At 44.7% G+C, this 23,227-nt stretch overlaps 1 protein-coding gene and 1 non-coding gene across 8 annotated transcripts in view; one reads left to right on the top strand and one right to left on the bottom strand.

Moving 5' to 3' along the window:
- Exoc6 (exocyst complex component 6) overlaps window positions 1-22,444 on the bottom strand; it is a 151,731-nt gene extending 129,287 nt beyond the window's left edge. For 2 of the 7 annotated variants that reach the window (XM_037206565.1, XM_037206580.1), the window contains exon 1: window positions 22,242-22,444. In XM_037206565.1, the coding sequence (XP_037062460.1) occupies window positions 22,242-22,363 (122 nt within the window). In that variant the 5' untranslated portion in view covers window positions 22,364-22,444. Of the gene's footprint in view, window positions 1-2,422; window positions 3,002-9,506; window positions 9,673-22,241 lie in introns of those variants that run through there. The other 5 variants (XM_028882895.2, XM_028882897.2, XM_037206560.1 and 2 more) reach the window with 4 other exon arrangements.
- LOC114702476 lies at window positions 7,713-7,801 on the top strand. Its single transcript, XR_003735995.1, has one exon. It is a non-coding gene; the product is annotated as a small nucleolar RNA SNORD86 (small nucleolar RNA).
- Window positions 22,445-23,227: the final 783 nt, after the last annotated feature.

The raw sequence follows: 23,227 nt of genomic DNA, 5'->3' as shown, positions 1-23,227 counted from the left end.
AAAAAAAAATTTCAAAAGAAACCACTAACGGCCTCTTAAAAAGTATACAGTTGGCTGGGTGTTGTGGCACACGCCTTCAATCCCAGCGCTCAGGAGGCAGAGGCAGGTGGATCTCTGTGAGGTTGAGGCAGGTCTACAGAACAAGTTCCAGGACAACCAGGGCTGTTACACAGAAAAACTCTGTCTTGACAAACAAAAGAAAAAAAGTATACAGTTGTACAAGCTTTCCTTCTGTATGACCAGCAGCATAGTAGACCTCTTTACCACAGCCTCACCACAAACATGACATTGAGGTGCTGTGCTATGACATCACCAGAACTATGACATTACTGTCCAACATAAAGTTTCCAACTCCATCACAACCTTACAGGACCACCACCATACATGAAATCTGTCATTGATCAAAATGTCTCCACAAGGCATATGACCACAACTCTACACCTAATCTTAAGAGTTCTAAAATATTGTATTCTATGTGAAGGCTCTACTACTTTCAGAACTCACAGATCCGCCTCCTCTCCTCCCGATGCTGATTAACGTGGCACAGCATAATAAAATCAGATTATATTCTTGGATAGAAAGTCTTGAAATTACCAAGATGTATGTTCTCCCTAACTAATCAATTGTAATAAAATACTTTCAAGTTTTTTTTAAGAGCTAGACAAGTTGATTACAAAGTTCAGTTGAAGAATAAACTAGAATTACCAGGAAACCCCTTTAAAAGGAAAAATGAGTAACAAGGTAGAGATAGCCCAATCAGATAGAGCAAACAACAAAGCCTCCATACTTAAAAAGGTCTCTTACAGGACGGAAAGAGACGATAAAACATTAACAGAACAGAGGAACCAGATTCGGTCCCACTGTGTATTAAATTCAGTACCTGATAGTGGTAACATCTACAATCAATGAAGGGGGAAAAAAATCTACTTTTTTAATAATTAGTATTAAGCTACCTGGACTGCATATAAAAAGGGATTAAACTAGAGCCATTTCTTTTTGTTTTTGTTTTTGTTTTTGTTTTTTGTTTTTTTGAGACAGGGTTTCTCTGTGTAGCTTTGCACATTTCCTGGAGCTCACTTGGTAGCCCAGGCTGGCCTCGAACTCACAGAGATCCGCCTGGCTCTGCCTCCCGAGTGCTGGGATTAAAGGCGTGCGCCACCACCGCCCGGCTAGAGCCATTTCTTAATCATATCTCAGAATCAGATGTAAAAGAAAAAATAAAATCATGTTAGTACCAAAAGAAAATATGGGTAAAGTCCCTTACAAGAGCATAAACTTTTATACCATGACAAAATCCAGAAACAAAAAGGGGGGAAATTTGGCTGTATTTTATTAAAAAAAAAAAAAAAAAAAAGCTTTTGCGGGGCTGGAGTGAGTGGTGGCTCAGTGGTTAAGAGCACTGGCTGCTCTTTCAAAGGACCCGGGTTCAATGCCCAGTACCTACATGGCAGTTCACAACTGTCTGTAACTCCAGTTCCAAGGGATCTGGCATCCTCACACAGACAGAACCTGAATGTACATAAAAAATAAATAAATCTTTTAAAAAAAAACAAGTTTTTGCATAAGGGAAAAAAATTAAACCATAGGCAAACAACAAAATGAAAAAATGTTCCCAACTAATGGTACATAAGTTTTTCTCTTTAATATTTACTAAATTTTTCTTTGACAATTTTACATATATGCATATACATATATATAATGCATTCTTAATTCCTTGTTTGTGTCAGTTTAAAAGAAAATGGCCCCCAAAGGGAGTGGCACTATTAAGAGATTTTGTTGGAGTAGGTGTGGCCTTGTTGGAGGAAGTGTGTCACTGCGGGAGTGAGCTTTAAGGTCTCATATATGCTCAAGCCATGCCAAGTATCTCAGACCACTTCCTGTTGCCTGCACAAGATGTAGAACTCTCAGCTACCTCTCCAGCACCACGTCTGTCTGCACGCCACCATGTCCCACCATGATGATAATGGACTGAACCTCTGAACTGTAAGGTACCCCAGTTAAATGTTTTCCTGTATAAAAGTTGCCATGGTCATGGTGTCTCTTCACAGCTACAGAAACCCTAACTAAGACACTGTTATTCCCTCTCCTCCTTTGATGTCCCTTTTCCACATTTATGCCTTTTTGTTTTGTTTTGTGACCCTCTGATCTTACCCAGCACTGTCTCTGTGGCCACTGTTTTGGAACTACCCACTGAAGCCTGGGGGGCTCTCCATTTGGTACAAACTGAAGGTACTGGTTGTCCTCCTCCCAGAACCCGTCAGCAGCCAACAGTACAGCAGGGACAGGTCAGAGTCCATGAGTCCCTCCCCATCCATGACTGGCTGTTGCTGTGCCGTGTGCGGGTCCAACCACAGCGGCTACAGGATCATGTCTGCAAAGCTGTGTCATGTTCTCAAAGCAGCGGCTCCATCTCTTCTCCTACCTGACAGTCTCTCTACTCATCTTCCGCCATGTCTCCTGAGCTTTCGAATGGGTAGTGTATGTGCCCTAGTTAGGGCTGGGCACTAAGCTATCCATCACTGTAAGCATGGTGAACACTCATCATTCACCAGCAGTACCTATAAAGAGAAATTTCTCTGATTAAGGACGAGAGTAGCATTTGTCTATGAGAACACTTAGACTGCACCTTGGTGCTGGTCAATTTAGCTAACCCACTGTAGTGAAATCCCCAGGAGAAAGTTAATACTAAGTGAGGTGGCCCAAGCCGAGAAAACAAACCCACAGGTCTCTCTGATAAACGGATCGTCGCGTTGAATCTTCAGTATGCATTTAACTTGGAGTACCGTACAAGCTAAAAAAAATAAACTAGAAAGGGCCCACTGTGTGTTGGGGGGGGGGTGTTCAAAGGGGGAGTCGCCAGTAGGACATAGGTGATTTGAAAATAGAGAGAACACTGAGGGTGGACAGGTTCAATTAGGAATGGGGGCTGAGAGGCAGGGGAGAAGAGGGGACACAGAAAGAGGGTTAGATGAACTGAAGGATATCTGAAAAAGTCGTATGGAACCCACTACTTTGTAAGCCAATTTTTTTTTAAAAGATTTATTTATTATGTATACAGTATTCTGCCTGCATGTGTCCCTGCAGGCCAGAAGAGGGCACCATATCTCATTACAAGTGGTTGTGAGCCACCATGTGGTTGCCAGGAATTGAACTCAGGACCTCTGGGAGAGCAGTCGGTGCTCTTAACCTCTGAGCCATCTCTCCAGCCCTTGCAAGCCAATTTAAAAAAAATGAGTTAAAAAAAAAGTTAGAGAGACAGTCTGCGTGGCTAGATAACACTGTTCCTAGAATCCATTGTTTATCAAAGAAAAACTCCAGTGCTAGATGTGAGGTGCCTCTTTATATGGTCAGGGAGGCCACAGAGGACCCCGAAACAACACAGGCTACTTCCATGCCTCTTGATTACCCACCAGACCTAGACTATCAGACAGTGCTGCTTAAGACACCTTGGGTGCCAGCTGTATAGACGGCAAGCGGAACTGCGCTGGAAGACGCCACCCTGCCAGCTGGCTTTCACAGTGCCAGAAGGTGCAATGCAGGCCGCTGGGGAAGATACCAGAACCCTACAAACTGCATGGCCAACCTGCCAGGCAAGATGTTCCTAAAGGTGTAAGAGAGGCATGGTGTTACGGGGGCAACCAACAGCTCTCAGCTTGCATCGGACGCCTGCCCCATGGAGGGAATGGACACATGCCTGGTACTGTGAACATGGTCTCGCACAAAAGTTTCTGAAAAGTTCTAAAAGTGTTACCACGGTTTTCTGGTTGTTTTTTGTTTTGTTTTGTTTTGTTTTATATCAAATTGGGTCCTTTTCCCTCTCAGAATTATGAACCAGTAACAAGACCCAGAACTAACTGAGAAGCAAAAGAGATTTTATTCTTGATCAAGAATGGGAGACATGGAAAAAAGACTTCAAAGTCAGTTTCTTGGCATATTGGGAGTCAGGAGAAACATAGGGTAAAAGAAAGAGAAAGGATTGGCTAACAAAAGCAAAGAACAAGCATGTCATTTCTAGGAAGGAGATTTTTCAAGAATTTGGTTGAAGATTTTATATCCACCAAGGGCGCAGGTCTGATATCTGAATCATTAAGCTATTTGTTTGCTCGATGTATGTATGTATGTGTGTGTGTGTGTGTATATATATATATATATATATATATAGTGTGTGTGTGTGTTGTGTGTGGTGTGTGTGTGTGTGTGTGTGTGTGGAGGGGGTGTAATGTGTACACTGGTGGGTGTGGGTGTGTGGGTGTGTGTATATCTGTATGGATTCCAGAGGTCAGCATCTTGTGTCTTTAACTGCTCTCTACCTTAGTCTTTGAGACTGTATTTCTCCTGAACCTGGAGTTGAACAATTTTGTATCTAAACTCAAGTCCCCACATTTATATGGCAAGCACTTTTACTGAGACACCTCTCCAACCTCTGGACCAACAAGTTTTTCTATCAGTGACTCTTACGTCTCTTGACTAAAGTTACTGAAACACATTTACAATCAGGAAGGTTTTTACCTTCTCCCTGTATCTATACAATGGCTTAGCTTTAAAGGCATTGATAATTTATTTTAGAAAGCCCTGGTTTAAAGGAGCACTGTTCTAGTTGGCTTACTGATATAAACGAGTGGAAAGCCACACTCAGCAGTGCACACCTTTGATCCCAGCACTCGGGAGGCTTAGCAGGAGGCATTATAGAAGTTCAGAACTAGCCTGAACTACAACTATCTAAAAAAAGAAGGAAGGAAGGAAGGAAGGAGGAGGAGAGGAGGGAGGAGGAGAGGAAGGAAGGAAGGAAGGAAGGAAGGAAGGAAGGAAGGAAGGAGGAAAGTGGACTACTCGAAATTCCAAGAAAATAAGGAAACTGGACTTTCACTACATTAAATGTATTGGTTCTTTTTTGTTTTGTTTTGTTTTGTTTTGTTTTGTTTTTCGAGACAGGGTTTCTCTGTGTAGCTTTGCGCCTTTCCTGGAGCTCACTTGGTAGCCCAGGCTGGCCTCGAACTCACAGAGATCCGCCTGGCTCTGCCTCCCGAGTGCTGGGATTAAAGGCGTGCGCCACCAATGCCTGGCTGTGTTGGTTCTTAAAAAGAAAAAAAAATTCTCCCTACAGAAATTAACTCAGAAATGTTTAAATGCTCAATGTTACATGACAGTAGAACTTTGGCAAACAACCCTAGTGTGATTATTTACAAAATCAGCTATTTCTTATTTTTGATCATTTTATTCAACTAAGATTTTCCTAACAATTTACTTGCTGATCAAATAAGTTAGCATTACTTTAATAATATTAAGATGATGAAAAAAGCAAGTTTTATGCTCAAATAAACTGAATCATTACTTTTTAATATGTCTGAAAATAATTACCAAGATCTTCAAGTAACTTTAAAAGCTAGATATTTAATTAATAATCATTCAATCATCCATCCAGTTAAATACAACAGAATACTAGACCTGACTACCAAACACAACTGAATTATATACTCTGTTGCTCCTTTTTATATGTCTTGCAGAGGCCTTATTTATATCTAGGACAGTTAATGCAAGTGTTCGTTTCTCCACTTAGAGAAAGTGCGTGAAGATATGTAAACAGAAGTCGAGTGTCATGGGCTACAGCTGATTAGTATTGCTCGAGTAGTTTTGATATGAAACATATTCATTGGGCAAAAGTTGAAATTATAATCAGTAGTTAACAATTAGAGTAGGCAACTGTGCTTTTGTGTGTTTTTTCCAGAGCTGGTGGCCAATCTTTGTAATCTCAACACTTAGAAAGCTGATGGAAGAGGACTATAATGAATTCCAGGCTGGTCTGAGCTACAGAGTAAGTTTGAGGTACAAAGATAGATAGATAGATGGATGGATGGATGGATGGATGGATGGATGGATGGATAGATAGACAGATAGATAAAAGAAAAAAGAAAAGAAGAAGAATTCTCCATTTTTTGTTCTCTTTCACACTCTAAAAGCTTACAGGAAAGTCCACAAAGCTTTTGCTTATATGGATTACAGCTAACAATATTACTGCACTGAAAATAACAGAGAAAAAAAAAAAAAAAAAAAGAAAGCAAAAGGAGACAGCATAAAGGAAAGAGTTAACAGGAGGACCAGCAGGACGGCTCGCGTACGCAGAATGCAAATAAAGCTCATGACTTCCACAAGCACACCATGGCATGTGCCCATGCATGCCGAGCACGTGCATGCACGCACGTGCACGCGCGCGCGCGCCGCGCACACACACACACACACTCACACATACACACACGGGGGGGGGGGGGACCACACATCATATACCCACACAAACACAGTAAGTTACATTTAAGTTTCAAAAAAATCAAACCCATGTCAGAACATACTAACACACACTGTAATCCTAGCATTCAGGAGGCAGAAACAAAATAATTACTTGAGCCAAGAAGTTGGAGACCATTCTCAATAACAAAGTGAGACCCCCCTCACTAAATGGAAAGAAAGAGAGGAGAGAGAAGAGGGAGGAAGATGAACTGAAGTGAAGTGAGAACGGCCATGACAGGCTCTGGGCAAGCTGGAACACAGGACCAGAAATACAATTCTGTGGAAATCAGAAGGCCTGGGAACCACAGGGACCCCTATGAGTCCAAGAGTTCAGAAGCTCCAGTATCCGAAGACAGAAGATCTGTGCCCCAGCACAAGAAGAGAGAACTTGGGGGCTAGAGAGAAGGCTCAGTGGTTAAGAGCACTGGCCGCTCTTCCCAGGTTCAATTCCCAGAACCCACATGGTGACTCACAACTGTCTGTAACTCCGGCTCCGGGAGACCTGACACCCTCAGCACCTGGCTCACATTTAGTGCAGACATGCATGCAGGAAAAACACTCACACCCATAAAATAAAATGAAATCGTTTCGAGGGGGAACTCAGCTTTCCTCTGCTGTTTCATTCTGTTGGACGCTGCTCAGATCATGAGACCCATATTGATGAAGTGAAGAGAACTGAGGAAGGCTACAGCAGAAATCACAATCCTACCTATAATCTAGGTCTCAAATAAGAAAAGAAAAAAATTCTAGGGCTGGAGAGATGGCTCAGAGGTGAAGAGCACTGGCTGCTCTTCCAGAGGTCCTGAGTTCATTTCCCAGCAACCACATGGTGGCTCACAACCACCTAATGAGATCTGGCGCCCTATGCAGGTATACGTGCAGGCAGACCACTGTATACATAATCTTGAATGAGAGAGAGACAGAGAGAGAGAGAGAGAAGAGAGAGAGAGAGAGAGATCTACAGTAACACTGACACCCAATAAAGCTATACAGCAGGCACCTGCACAGTCACTGGATCATCCTCTAATGTACGTCAGGATGTTTGAATATCTCCCCCAATCATCCTAAGCAGGTAAACATAGGAAAGAAGAGGATGGTACACTAACATTTCATTTGTTTTGTGGTAAAGCCATTGTTTGGGGGGTGCAAGCCTGCAATTCCAGCAGTTGAGAAATAGAAGCAGAACATGGTACAAATTCAGGACCAGCCTGGTCTACTTAGCAAGCTCCATACAGCCAAGCTACAGTTATTTTGTCTAAATTCAACCAAAAAAACAAAAAAACTCTTAATCTTGTCTTACTTAGACAATATATATAATTTAAAACTTGACCAGGAATGGTGCACAGACATTTAATCTCAACACACATAGAACTCTATGGGTTCAAGGCCAGCCTGATCTACACAGTAAATTCTAGGACTGCCAGGGATATAGTGAGACAGTCTAAAAAAAACTTTAAACCTGCTGACCTTTACAGGCCTCTGCTCTGGGGTGATGGCCAGCCCTGGTGTCTGAGTCACTCCTAAGATCCAACAAAGGGACTTGGTTTCCAGCCTCCTCAAGACCAGGAGTAACACACCATAATAAGGACTCATTTTCTATTCCACCGTCACTGGTTGGGCAGCTACCAAAACCAAAAGTACATGTTCTGATCCGTGGCAAATAAAAGCAGTACTGAATCACAAATCAATTGCTTCAATGAACAAGTTAAGGAACGGCTGTCCCTCTGTGAGACTACAGAGGTCCTTCAGTACAATCTGTTGTCACCAAGTTTTCTTGGAGTCTGATTCATATTTTTGTTTGTTTGTTTGTTTGTTTTTTTGGTTTTTTCGAGACAGGGTTTCTCTGCGTAGTTTTGCGCCTTTCCTGAGCTCACTTGGTAGCCAGGCTGGCTCAACTCACAGCGATCCACCTGGCTCTGCCTCCCGAGTGCTGGATTAAAGGCGTGCGCCACCACCGCCCGGCCTGATTCATATTTTTACTAGTATATATGTACAGTTTGGTGAGAAGATTCATGTAAGTAAATTAAGAAAAGGTACTAATGAGGCCTTCCCATATCATAGCAGAACTCTGTATAATAAGAACATATAACCTGCCTATTGAGTGCCTGGAGGTGGCGGCACAGCAGAGAACAGGCAAGCCTCATGTTCTGGGCTTCCTGGACATCTCAACACTCCTTCCCATTCTACAAATACGGAAACAAGGCCAAGGGGGTTGAATGAATGACTTTTACAGTCATCCGTGGCATGTCTACGGGAAAGAAACAAAACGCACCAGATGAACTGGCTCTCTAGGGTAAAGTGAATTTGCAATGCAAACTGACTTCACTTTATCTACACTTAACGTCGAGAAAATAGAGTTCCATTTCCAGGAAGTGTATTCCGAGAGAAAGACTATTGACAAGGCACAATTCGTCTCAAATTCCCTAAATGAGCAAGTTCATTCATCCTAACTGTGAAAGACGAGACCTTAATTCTTGAAGAGTGTCTAATCTATTGTTAATGGTTCTGTACAGGTAGCAGCTAATATTCGATTGGGACAGCAAGTATTCCGTCTGGTATGGAATACTCACTACCTGGTACTATTCCTTAAGAGAGTGGGTTAGGATCCATTTTAAAATAAACTGGAAATTTAATGCAAAACTAGTAAAATGCTTGTCAACAAGTAAAAGCTTCCTGTCCCAAGAGCATCGTCACCGCAGCGTGAACCCGAGCCATCGGCTCCTCCTCTGCAGCCCACGCTCGCGTCTCGCCGGAGGAGAAGGGTGCTGCAACGGGGAGAAAGGTGCTGGCGTCTCCCGCTCCGTTTCAATTCTCCCACGCCCGGAGCAGTCAGTGCGCCCGGGTTTCCTCCGGATCTCAACTCTGCACCCGGGTCGGTCACGCCAGCCGCCGGCAGGCAGGTGACCTTCGTCCCCAGCACAGAGCCGACAGCTTCGCCGCCGACACAGCGCTCTCGGGGTCAGGGCCTCGGCACATCAAGGCCCCGGGCTGGGGCGGCTCCCCGGGTCAGAGACACCCCAGCAGCCACACCCACAGGCGGCGCGGTGACAGGTGCTCTGGCCCTCCGGGTCCCGCAGCCCACGAGCGCCCGCCCCCGCGCGCACCACCTGTCGGGCCGACGCGCGCGCGCGCGCGCGCGCGCCCCGGGCAGCAGGCGCCCCGCCCGGCTCCCAAGGAGTCCCTGGCCAGGGCGGCCCGAAAGCCGCGGCAGATGGAAGCTTTACCGGAGGGTGGGCCCTACGCAGGCGGTGTCGGTGCTTTCGATCTCCTGCAAGATCCGCTCGTGCTCCGGGACCGTGCCCAGAGCCTCGCCGCTCTCCGCCATCTTGGCTGGAAGCGGAGGCGCCGGCCGGGCGGGCGCGGCACCGCGCGGACCGCAGGAGCGAGCGGCAGGTGGCGCAAGCGCGGCGCGGCTCCGCGGGGCGGGGTTTGCGGGGAGGGGCGGGGCCTGTCTGGGTGGGGCGCAGAGGGTGGGGCCCGCCCCTGGGGAGGTAGCGCGGACTGCGGGGGTTGGGGGGACCGGGCCAGGGGCTCTGTCTTTCCTAGCGCCCCACCCCTGGTTATGTAGAGACCTATATTAGTGTAGTAGTGGCCAGAGCCTCAGCTGCACGCTGCAGGTAGCGTAGCAATAAGGAGGTGACCCTTAGTCACACTTACTCTGTAATAGAAGCTACCAGAGCGCCCGATGGGCTTTTAATAGTGGGGAGAATGGCAAATGCTCTCGCGAAAAATCAAAACTGAGTGGGTCGTTAAGATCTATTTCAGGAACGAACAAAAATCCTATATCACGACTGCTCTGGATAGATGGTGGCCCCTGCCTGATGCAAGTTCCCCGAGGTTAGTCGTATTGGACATAAACTATCAAACGTCAGGGGAAAAGGGAGAAGGAGACAAAGGCACTTGCTGGCGGGATAAAGAAGAAGCCTGGGGCAATGTCTCATTTAGTGGCAGAGCTGTTGAACCCAAGTGCTCCCAGATAGTGGTAGCTGCTTGAGCAAAGGAATCCATGTAGAAAAAGAGTCTTGCTTAACAACCTGTATCTAGGACACCATGTAAACCAGTTTGTCATGATCAAAGCAACGATGGAAGATTAATCAGAAAAGAATTCAAACCTACCCTGGGGGACAACTATTTTCTGGTTTCCATTAATCCAGGAGCTTTGAGCTTCCCTCTAAGTCAGGCAGGCTTTACACTAGCCAGCTGCCAGACTCACTCCCTTCCCTGGGCCTCGACTACCGCAAGCCTTCCTCCTTTCTCCTCCGAGGAAATTCTGGGAGATGGAATTGGGCAGTAGTTAAGAACATGAGCTCTGAAGACAAGTGTCCCAAACAACATTCCTTGGTTGATATCACTTCACAGCTTGTGACACTAGGCAAAACCTAATCCTTTTCTATCTCAGTTTCCCCTACTATAAATACTAATAACAGCAGTATCTACGTTATACTGCGATCCTATATTATATTAGTTACTGTTATTTCTGTAACAAATTATCACAAAAGCCAGAGCTTAAAATGACTCAAGTGTATTCTCTTAGAATTCTCACTGAGTTATAATCAAGGTGCCAGCACACCTGCGTTTCATTCCAGACCCTAGGAAAGAATTAGTTTCTTTGCTTTTCCAGCTTCTAAATGTTATTACATCCTTTGCTTGTGGCTTTCTCACTGTGTGGCTCTGGTAGACTGGAACTCACTACACAGACCAGGCTGGCTTTGAACTCACAGATATCTGACTGCCTCTGCCTCACAAGTGCTGGGATTAAAAGCACGAGCCACCATTTCCAGCTTTTTTTTTTTTTTAAGATTTATTTATTTTATGTGTACTATTGTTTTGCCTATATGTGTGTCTGCGTACCACATACAGTGCTCACTGAGGCCAGAAGAGAGTCTCAGGTCCTCTGCCACTGGAATCACAGACAGATGTTACCCACCCTGTGAGGGCTAAGAACCAAAGCCAGGTCCTCTGATAGACCTGCACGTGCTCTCGACCCCTCAGCCATCTCTCCAGCCAAGTTTCATTTATTTTGCACACCTGAGTCCCAGAAACTTCAGTGCATGCTGGCTTGGAAAACCAGAGAATCTGCTGCATCTGATAGCACATTCCACCAGGAACCAAGCCCCATTGCAAGTCAAAGGGACGCCGCCAAAGTCACCCCTCTTCCCACTGTCTTGATGGTACAAGAAAACTCCCTTTTCTGGGAAATCCCACCTCTTTGTTCTTCCAAATATGAATGACAAAAAAAAAAAAAAAAAAAAAAAATCTCTTCTCAGAACGACCAGCATTGTCACACTGTGTTAAGATTCCAGAGTTCAGATAACTTTTTTTTTTCAACTACTAATAGTTCCTCATAGGAATTCTAAACATAGCAGAGAAAGCTGAGGGATTTTTTTTTTCTTTAAAACCAAACAGTTTGGCTGGGCAGTGGTGGCCCACACCTTTAATCCCAGCATATGGGAGGCAAAGGTAGGTGAATCTCTGTGAGTTCGAGGCTAGCCTGGTCTACAGAGTGAGTTCCAGGACAGGCTCCAAAACTACACAGAAAAAAACCCTGTCTCAAAAACAAACAACAACAACAAAAAAAAAAAAAAAACTGAAGTTCTGAAGTAATTGGAAAATTTAGGATGAGTTAGAAAGAAGCTGGTCCAAACAGGTCCAAGCAAAGAGCAGAAGGTAGCTGCCCTGTGATTGGTATCAATTAGAAATTTAAACTGTGAAATTATTTGCTTTTTGTGTTTGTTTGTTTTTCGAGACAGGGTTTCTCTTTGGAGCCATGGCTGTTCTGGAACTCATTCTGTAGACCAGGCTGACCTTGAACTCAGAGACCTGTCTGTCTCTGCCTCCCGGGTGCTGGGATTGGAAACGTGTGCCACCACTGCCTGGTTTAAACTATAAAATTATTAGTAGTTTCTACAAGTTGCTTTGTGTGCGTTGACATTAAATGCTGTTGCATTTAGTCGTCTTGATAGAAACTTGTGGCCCAGTGTAGAAGGTCAACGCAATTCTCTGATGCCCGTGTCTGTCAAGAGCTCCAAGGTGAGACAGTCCTTGTGGACTTCTGTCAGAGGATACAACTCTCATGGCTATTCATACACAGGGGTCTTTATTAAAAATAAATTAGACTTTCCTCTGCTGACTGCTTCTCCAACTACTGAGGCACCCCTGTCTGGCATTAGCACACCCTACTTTCGGGTTCTGCTCTTGAGAAGGGAAAAGAAACGTGAAAACCAAATCACAAAAGAATGAGGACAACTTTTCTCTTTCCTACAAAGAAGTGAAAGTCTTCTTCCTACTACAGCAAATTACAGAGTGTCTTGGCTCCGAAAGTAAGCGTGACGTGACTAGAATGCATTGCTCCGTGGAGTAAAGCCGGGTTACGAAGGCGAGGAGAACGGGCGTGTTGGACAGGCCAGCCTCCTGTCAGCAGGTGTCTCCTGCTGAGGTATTCCTCTCCTAAGCATTGCCTACACGGACCTTTTCCCTTCGCTTTGAAATCTTGACACCATCTGTCCAAACCTGGTTCCAAATGCTCCCCTTGGGAAGCCAGGGCTGCCTGAAGATGCCTCTCACTGGGCCCCGTTCAGCCCCTGCTCGGGAAGTTGCCTCACTACGTTAGTGTTACACATTCTTCTGCACAATTCAGGACAAGAGGAAGTCAGTCCACTCACCACTTCTCCTTCAGAAGGAGCAGCCAGTCTCTGTTGGGCCCTCTCTGTGGCCTCTGACAGTTCTGTTACTACCCAACGGGGTGTTTTTGTTTTTTATTTTTGCTAAAAATTTAAAACTAAATGTGTTTATAACTAAATTTCCTGTCTTTGATTTTGTGTTGGTTGTTTGGTTGGCCGGTCAGTTGGCTGGCTGGTTCTTTGTGGGGTTTTTGTTGTTGTTGTTGTTGTTGTTGTTAAATTAAGGGCCTTGAGCCTGCTAGGCAAGTGTCAGACTCTTGACAGTACAGCAGAATTTGCATGCTGAAAATGGGGGTCATGGGAAAGCTTCCCCACCTACCTCCACCCCCAAGAGAGGACAGGTAACTTGTCTCAAAGCTAAGCTTGTCTATCCATTTCCTCAACTCAGCTTCACTCTTTCTGTAAGTTGTAAGACTGCCCAGGGAAAGCTGGGGAAAAGTTAGGAAGTTTAGGTTTTATTTTCTCTCTGGTTTGGCCAGACTGTAATAAACCCAGTTTCTTTTACTGATCGTGGTCTCTCCTGGTTCTGGTGTGTGTGTGTGTGTGTGTGTGTGTGTGTGTGTGTGTGTGTGTGTGTGTGTGTGTAGAGTTTGTGTGGTGTGTGTGTTGTGTGTGAGAGATGTGTGTGTGTGTTCATGTGAGTGTAGCTGCACACGTGTGAAAGTCATAGGACAACCTGGGGTGTGGTCCTCACCTTCCACCTTGTTTTGAGACAGTCTCTGTCTTTCACTATTGTATACACCAGGTCAGCTGGCCTGTGAGCTCCCAGGATGTCTCCTGTCTCACAGTGGGACCACTGAGATTACAGAGCCACACCATGGGGGCCCAGCTTTACATCGGTTCCGGTTCGGGAGATGTGAAGTGAGATCCTTCAGCTTGCCCAGTAAACCCTTTACTCCAGCTATCTTCCCAGATCAGCTCCAGGGTCTTTATCGTGTGTGTGTCTCCCCCCCCCCCCCCCCCCCCCCCCAGCACTGGAGAGCAAACCGAGGACCTCCCAGGGCTATCATCTTCTCCTGTGTGTAATGAAGCTGAGAGGCTGGTTACAGCCACCGACTGAAGTTGTCTGGAAACGCTACCACTGAGCTACATCCTCAGCCCACTGTCTTATCTGCACATTTTAATCACAGGGAAGTAGAACGAACACAAGAAAAGGGTGGGGGAGCCTGTCTCAGGGGTAAATGGTTTCGTCAGTCTGCTCTGAGGAGGAGGATGCAGATGGGAGGGCACACGGGCCGATTTCACATACACTGAGTTGTTTGGGCAATGGATAGTAACTGTCAGAAAGCCACCCAAAAATCTCTCCTCAGGGAGGAGAAAGATAAGCAAGAAGATCTACCAAGAAGATGGTCACAGTGGGATTTCATTCTTCGTCCAGCATGAAATTAACCAGCAAAGTACAGATTTGACTTGGAAAACCTGTAGTCATTAAAAATTACACTTTGGCGCACGCCTTTAATCCCAGCACTCAGGAGGCAGAGCCAGGTGGATCTCTGTGAGTTCGAGGCCAGCCTGGTCTACAACTCGAGATCCAGGACAGGTACCAAAACTACACAGAGAAACCTTGTCTCAAAAAACAAAAAAAACAAAACAAAACAAAAAAAGAATAAAAATAAAATTACACTTTAACCACTTGTCTCTGGACTAACAGCCTGGCTTGAGAAAGGCTCTTAAAGACATTGCCTTTAGGAGGAGACTTCAGGAAGCAGGTGACCTAGTTGAGCACTTTAACTGCTTGGGGTCAAATTCCAAGTCACCTCTTACTAGATGTTAGGCTTCATGGACTTCTTAACTTGTCTAAGCCTGGATTTCTTCAAGTGGGGATTAGGCACAATAAGAGTCCCTCGTGTATCAAATTGTGTGTGTATTAGAGATAATATATGTATAATGTTTAGCTTAGAGCTCTATCAACACTGGCACTGGAGACTAAAATTACCAGACATTTGTCAGTAAGCTGTATAGGACAACAATTTTAACATCCTCTTTGATTAAAAATAAAAAGCAAGCCATAATTGTTCTTTTTCTCTAACCACTGCTACAATAACATGGCTGTGCATCAGGGCTCCCAGATCATGTGCCTTGTTATTTTTAAAAGCAGTCAGTGGAAACCCTGTAAAATCTATTTCCTGTTGTAGAAGAGGAAAACGGAATATATGTGTCTTAGCCTCACGGTTCCAGAACCACTTCAGCAGGCCCTTTGGATCTAGTATTAGGAAGGCACACATCCCTTCCTGCCCATGGGGTCAGTGCCTATCCCTGAGGCACATACCATGGTGGTAAACAAACCAAGGCATCTAGCCCCACTTCTGGACAATGCTCCTAAAGCAGACCCAGGACGGCACTCACTGCCCAGGCAGGGTCTTGCGTGTACTCCCCATTTGTTACATGGGTGATTCAGATGCAGGTATGTCCAGGAAGCTGAATGCTGCAAAAACCTGTTCCATGAGAGTAAGTGGATTCCTACTGAAAACCCCTTCCTGCAGTGGAGAACCCTTTAATAGACTCATGATCTTCATGTTCATTCAGTTGTGTCTTAAAGTTATGTGATTATAGAACTGTAACAAAATCCCTAATAAATTAAGTGTTCCAGCTGGCTTCTAGATGATTCCAGAAAGCCAGTCCCAAGGGTGAGCCTCCAGCTTCCACTTTCTTAGTGCAGTGACCCCAAGTGACCATGCCTTGTAAGTGCATGAGAATAAACAAGGCGCGGGGACAGGGTGGATCCCTGCGGCAAACCCCGGCAGGAACCCGCAGTCCCATTAAACTCAGGATCCCACTGTGGAGAACAATAGAAGGAAATTCGGTATTGCAGCCAAATAAAATCAGGCTTTCGTGAAATATGGGCCAGTTCTCAAAGGAGTTCGAAAGTAATCAGCCCCAAGTTTGGTTCATTCATCAGCTGTTTGTACTGCATGGGTTTTGTTATTATTGTTGTGTTTTCTGCGCTGCTGGGTAAGCGCTTGACCACTGAGCCATATCCCAAGCCTACAGCAAGGGCATTGGATCCCCTGGAACTGAATTTACAGATGGTTGGGAATGACAATGACCAGTCAGCACTGGTCATTGAACCTGGGGCCTCGGTAAGAGCAGCCAATGCTCTTAACCACTGAGCCATCTTTCCAAGGCCCCTTCCTTCTTTCCCTCTGAATGCTTATTACTTCCTTCCTTATTTATTACAGTTCAGTTCTATGTATTGAGCCCAGGGGCACACATGCAAGTACCTGACCACTGAGCTATACTTAGGGCTTCTTTGTTTAAGGGAGAAGGTCTCATTTTTCCTTGGTTGGCCTCAAACTTATTATATAGCAGAGCACATGGGTTACAAGCATCCCTCACCACATCCAGTCTTACCCAGCGCTGGAACAGAGGGCAGAGCTTCCCGTATCCTGAGCAAGCTCTACCAAACATGGCATTTTTTTCTGAACGGTTTTCCTGAATTCCATCTTACACCCACAAAATGTAGTACAATATACAACTCTGATTAAAGAATAAACAAGATCATAATATTGTCCTCAGTATTAAGTATTAGTGAATATGATTTTTTAAAGGGACACCTCTCTCCCCTGAATGTTATGCAGTCCAAATAAAATTTTCATTACTGCAAGCCTTTTTGAGTGCCTCTTTATGTGTATGAGTGTTTGGTCTACATGTATGTCTGTGTACCATGTACATGCTTGATACCCATAGAGGCCAGAAGAGGGCATTGGATCCTGTGGGACTAGACTTACAGAAGATGATGTGGATGCTGGGAATCAAACCTGGGTCCTTTGGAAGAGTAACCAGTGCTCTTAACCTCTGAGCCATTCCTTTTAAAACAGCAACTTGGGAGCTGAAAGGAGAGCTCAGTGGTTAAGAGCACTTGCTGCTCTCTGAAAGAACTGAGACCAGTTACTAGCACCCAGATCGGGCAGCTCACAAACAGCCTGGAACTCCAGCTCTTGGGTATCTGATATCTTTCTTTGACCTCTGTGAGTACCCACACTCATGTAGTACACACAGATACACACATCTACACATAAATAAAAAAAAATTTAAAAAAAAGAAAATACAAACTTCAGAAACACAAGGAAGTCAAATATATCTGTGTCTTTCTGAGTCTGATAATGAGCTATTTAAAGAGATTTTATGAGGCTCTATGATCAATTCAGAATATCAAGATGCTGACATTCACATTGCCCTGCTTGTGACTAAAAATTTCTTTTTTTTTCTTTCTTTCTTTTATTTTTACTTATTTATTTATTTATTTGGTTTTTTGAGACAGAGTTTCTCTGTGTTGCATTATGCCCTTCCTGGAACTCACTCTGTAGCCCAGGCCGGCCTTGAACTCACAGAGATTCACCTGCCTCTGCCTCCCTAGTGCTGGGATTAAAGGCATGTGCCACCACCACTTGGCATGACTAAAATTTATTAAGAACTACAAAATTCTTTTATTTCTCATTGTTTGCAGCTAGAGATGACTCAGAGGTTAAGAGCACCTGTTCTTGCTGAGGCCCAGGATTCCATTCCAGCACCCACATAGCAGCTCACTAATGTCCATAACTCCAGTTCCAGGGGAATCTGATGCCCTCTTCTGACCTCTGCAGGCACCAGCAGTGTTCATGGTGTACAGACATACATGCAAACAAAACATTCATACACATAAAAAATAAAATAAGTAAACTCTAAAAAACATTTTTAAAAAACTTTCATGACTTAATACTTCCCAACTACTCAGAGTTTGAAGATGTAGTGGGTGCTTGCTTATTGTGACTCTAAATTACATATTAAATATAAAGTGTATGTGTGACACAGATGTATATGTTAGAATAGATGCCTGAGATGTAAGCAATGGTTGTGATGCCTCATGTTTGCCAAGCAAGCTTTGTGCTAAGCTCCATAGTCAATGACCCCTTGCAGCAGGCTGCATTGTATTTTCCATCTCATAGTTCCAGAAACTAAAGCCACAATCATACAAGCGAGGAGTGTATGTGGTCGACATAAAAATCTAAATCAACATACTTAATAGAATGAAATGAAGTAGGAATCTTACATTTCTGAAAACACAAGCAGCAAGAGCATTCTGAAGTTGAACTTAGTTAACTTTTTAATGTTAAGTTTGAGGATATATTTAATTTGAAGCTTCAAAAAAAAAAAACCTCTTCTTTCCTTCTGTGAAATCATATTTGTTATCTTTATTCCTAAAAACATTCAAGTCAAAGAAATATGATATCCTGTTTGCTCTCAAACTGGTAAAACTTCACGCTCAGCTTTTGGAAATGTGCCCACGGGAGTCCGTGAATACAAGTGTGAAACAATCATGTTATCACAAAACAATTACAAAAATGTCTTCTGGTACGTCATCCCGTACAATTCCCTTTTCCTCCTATTTTGTCCCAGCTTTCTGCAGGCCCTTTCGTGGCTGTGCCCCTACCTCCACCCCTCCGCCTCCCACGGACTTTGCAACGCCCACAGTCTGTCCTGACTTTCTTATCGGGGAGACTCTGTTCCAGCGACAAACGTAGGTTGACTTCTGAACCAAATCGGTTCAGACCTATTTTCAGGGCCTGCACTAAAGAGCTGAGACCACACCTGCAAGACCTCAGGAGATTTAAGGAACCCCAGGCAACATCCGGCCACGCAGGGCGTGTCTAGGGGTTGAGGCCTAGTGTCAGGAAGTTCTAGTGTGAATATAGTAAATAGATGTGCAAACACTGCGATTGCCCTCTCCTAAAACGGTAGCTGCCTAGTTGGTTAGGATTCCCCCCAAGGTGATTCAGGCAACCGTTGGCACAAATGATATATACTAGTTGAAATCTATTGACCTTCCTTGCTCGAGAAGGCAATGAAGGCTTAGAAAAACAGGTACTAAGGACAGCCATTGGGCCTCCTGTGGGCAGGGGGTCATGTCCCCTAGAGGGAGGAGCTGGCAGGAAACCAGGTGGGTCTAAGCCAAATAGAGGAACAGGAGTAAAAATCAAGGCACCTGAACACAATGAAAACATCCTGTGGATATAAGTAAGGGTGTGGTGCAGCACAGTGCAAAAAGTGTGCCCACCACAACACCAGTTCGAGGCCCCACCGGTGGTGAGCTGCACTCTGCCAGTATTACTACTGCCCACTAGGAGATGCTCAGTACGGAAGCTGTGTTAGGACCATGCCTGCGTGTCAGCGGCTTTTCCTTTTCTCTCCAGTCACCATCCCCGTGGATGTTGTAGCTTGGGTTCTGTTGCAGTGATAAAATGCCTTGGCCAAAAACACACCCTTGGGAGGAAGGGACTCGCTTAGCTTACAGTTCCAAGCTACAGTGTATCATATTAGATAGAGTGGCAGGAGCTTGAAGCGGCTAGCCATGCCCACAGGCAAGAGGCAAGAGAAATGATGTATGAATGCTGAGAACTCAGCCAGCTTTCTTCATTCTGATAGAGTCCAGGGCCCCGAACCAGGGGATGGAACCACATGCTTTTAGGCTGGGTACATTCTGCATCGGTTAAGGCAGTCGAGACAGTCGTCCACAGACAGACAGCACACGCTCATCTGGCTCGCCCCTTTACTGAGCCTCCCTTCCCGGGTGACTCTCCATTCCGTCAAGTTGACGGAATGACAACTAACGGCCACAGTGGCTAATACTAGATTCTGCTTTCCCACCCTGGAAGGTTATTGTCCATCGCAATTTGTACAGCTTTCATGGTTGTTTCATAGATAATTAAAATCCTGGGATAGCATAGTGTCTCAGCTCCCAAACTCTCTCTCTCTGCGTCAAACAGTACAGCACCAGTACGCATATTTCACGCACAGAATGAAAATTAACATAGGGCCTCAGAACTGTGTAGTTCTTGGCTATTCCTCCAAGAAAGGAAGCCAAGATGCTGGCCCGGGGGTCTATTGAGGGCAGCAGGAAGGGGAGTAGCTTGCTCTGGGAACAGCTTGAAATCAAGAAGTGAGCGGAATACAGGCTTAGCAGGGCGCAAGGGACCCCGGGTCATCTGTGGTTCCCGCCTGCGTGTTTCCTGCTCTCAAGGACCCACTCATGACTCCAGATAGACCAGGCTCATCCTCCCATGTGATGAGGTTGGAGAAGCAAATGTGCCAGGAATGTTCGCTTGCTTTGCAAAGAAGAGCAACTGAGTCATCCTTAAGCGACATTCATCATGTGAGCTCCAAGCCACTGAGGTCTCAAATCCCACCTGGCCCCTGATCGTTACACTGCTCTCCACCAGGGCACCTCAAATTCCTGCCTGAAAAATGGAGTAGGCAGGGAGAGGACGGTGATAAGAGTTCAGGATGTTTGCTGAAAGTGCTTTCTCTGCCCCATGGTAGGGAAAATGAATAGGACTCTCGGGTATTCCCCTGCCTCAATTCCCATGCACAGAGATTTCCCTGGGAAGGTGTCATGGATTCCTAGCCTGATCATCTCAGTGTCCTAACCCTTCAGAACTCACAGAAAGACCTTTTTGTGTCTTCGAGGCAGTCTACTTCTGTAAATCCTTCCTCTCTGCCTTTAGAGCTTGTCATTTGAAAACAGTTTTGCCTTCCTCTCTTGTGTGTTTGATTTTTTTTTTTTTTCATTTGTTTTGAGTTTTCGGGTGTTTTTTATTGTTATTATTTCTAGGTGTTTTTTGTTTGTTTGTTGTTTTATTTTGTTTCTTTTTGTTTTTTTGAGACAGGGTCTCACTATGTAGCTCAGACTGACCTGGAACTTGTGACCCTCTAGACTTAGCCCCCTGAGTGCTGGAGTTATAGGCATCTGCCACCACGGTGAGACTTGCTTCCTCCTTTCACTGAAATAATGACATTTTCTCTTGACTGCCTACTTTCTTTTGTCTCACAAGGTTGATCACAGTCTGGAGATTTGGCCCAGGACTGTGATACTAGAGAGGAAGTGGACAGGACCAGGGGTTGGAGGTCAAGGACTCTGAGCAGCATTGACAGCAGAGATGACGGGTAATTGAATATGTTCAGGGGCCTTGGCTCTGTCTTGCTTCACTTTAGCCTTCTAAACCAGCCACCGAGCAAAGGCACACATTTCAGCAGGCACTGGCTGGTACAGTCCACAGTATGACTCACACGGAGAAAGTCCCTTTGCATCTACAACTATATGCTGCCAATCCAAGAACCAGGCAGGAAGACCCAATAATTTTCTCTTTAAAGAGATTCAAACTATGTAGTGCAAAATAAAATGTAAACATACAGCAGAAATGTATGCAAGCTTAAGTAGTAGATTTTCTGAGAATGAAGAACAGACATTAAAAATGTTCTCTTATTTACTCTATAAACATTAGTCAACAAATATTTACTGACTGTCTGTCATATGCAGCAATCCGCATCTTGTTCCCACACTGATAGGTGCCATATACAGGCAGACAGTCAGAGATGATAAAATGTTTAAGGCTACCCTTTTAACACAGAGACACAGGGTTTTTCATTTTAATCCCAGGCTTGGACTGTGCAAGTGACTGCCCACATTACCAAAGAGGCTATTTTTAGGTCTCACATGGAAATAAAAAGCATTTAGCTAAGAGGCCACTCAAGAGAACAATACAAATAAGGTTTCTACCATGCTGTTCTGTGACTCAGACCCACCCAAATGTAAACCGGTTCTGATGATAGGTCTAATTTTTCTTGTCCTTTTTTCACTGAGATATTTTAGAGAAAACAATTAAATGGAAATGGAGTATCTATTAGGAGATGATATTGGGTCCCTTTTGATCACTTAAAAGTCTTACATTTTCAGTTTGATGGATGTGGGTCAGGGAACGAACACACTACAAAGAAAAGGTAGATTAATTCTTACACTATCTCAAAGGATATGAAAACTTTGATATTAAACATGTAGAGAACTATGATTGTTTTTCAAAAGTATTTTTATTCTGTTATTTTTTAAAAAAGTATACAAGAAGTCGGGCGTAGTGGCGACACATGTTTAATCCCAGCACTCAGGAGGCAGAGGCAGGTGGATCTCTGTGAGTTAGAGGCCATCCTAAAATACAAAGCGAGTTCCAGGACAGCCAGGGCTATTACACAGAGAAACCCTGTCTCAAAAACTCAAAACAAAAAGAAAGAGGGGGCGGAGTATGCAATGAAGGTTTACGCAGACCATTTTAGAGACACTAATAGAATGTAAAGCCGAGTCATGCCCGTTTGTAATCCTAGGAATCAGGAGGCTGAGGCAGAAGGATCGCTGTGAGTTTGAGGCCAGCTTAGGCTACAGAGTGAGACTGTCTCAGGATACCAAAAAAACAAAACAGAAAAGAGAGAAGGGAAGTTAAAATAAATAAACTTCAAAATATAAAGGCATCCTACCTTAAAGTAGCTTCAATGGGCAGCTCAAAGGACTGTATCTCAGCCAGGACATTCTCATAGGCTTGCTCTGGGTCTTCTTCCAACATGATCCCGCATGCCCCTGATTTTCCAGCTGTAGACATTCGATTTTATGTGGGAATGATTGTAATTTATACAATAAATGGTGTTTCCTGTCCAATTGCCGTGAGCCGTGTCTGGTCACACCCAGAGAAGCAGCAAAAAGCAAGCTCACTGTCCTCATGCTATCAATGTCCTTGCTTCCAAGAATGTTGCACAGCTGTTACTGTCTCGCCTCTACTTACAACATTTTACTTATTATTAACCTTGACACAGTTCAGAAAGCTCCTGCCTGCTGCCTGCTCTCTGCATTCACTTTTTCTCACAGGCAGTGACTCTGAGATGGAATCAGAGCCGTGACCCTGTAAAATTAATTGTATTCACTTGATTGCTGTGGCATCTTTTTCAATATTACATTTATGTTAACCTATGTTCTTAGCTAGTCATGAAAACTCTGCCCTTGCTGATGAACCCCAGGAGGCAGCGTGTCTAGGAAGAAGGTGATGTCCCAGGGAATGTGATTTTGAGGTGTCTGGGGCAGTTCCTCGGTCCTTCTCTATTCTACTTTCTGCATGCTAATTGTCTCCCTTCTGGAAGTATCGCTCTCTCCCCTCATGTTCCAGTGCAGATGCTCCTAGAGATGCCTAGGTTTTAATCCTGCTCCTACGCTTACTCCCCACTGGGGTGAGTGGGCTGGATCCTCTCTGCAGAATTAGTTTCAAGAAGAAGAAGAAAGAACGTGAAGGTGCCAAGATTTTTAGGAGGCTGGTTGCCACAGAGAGGGGGATAGAGAGCTGGAACTGGATATTCAAAAATGCCCACGGAAAGTGTAAGCAACGTGGATTTGAAGGAATAAACAGACCTTTACACTTGATCTCCCCCAACTGTGGGCTTCTCCTCTGCCTTGAAGAAGGTGGGCATGTAAAGAA

This window comes from Peromyscus leucopus, chromosome 1, assembly GCF_004664715.2.
Source record: "Peromyscus leucopus breed LL Stock chromosome 1, UCI_PerLeu_2.1, whole genome shotgun sequence".
NCBI classification, from domain to species: Eukaryota; Metazoa; Chordata; class Mammalia; order Rodentia; family Cricetidae; genus Peromyscus; species Peromyscus leucopus.
This window is presented reverse-complemented; position numbering and strand designations above follow the sequence as displayed.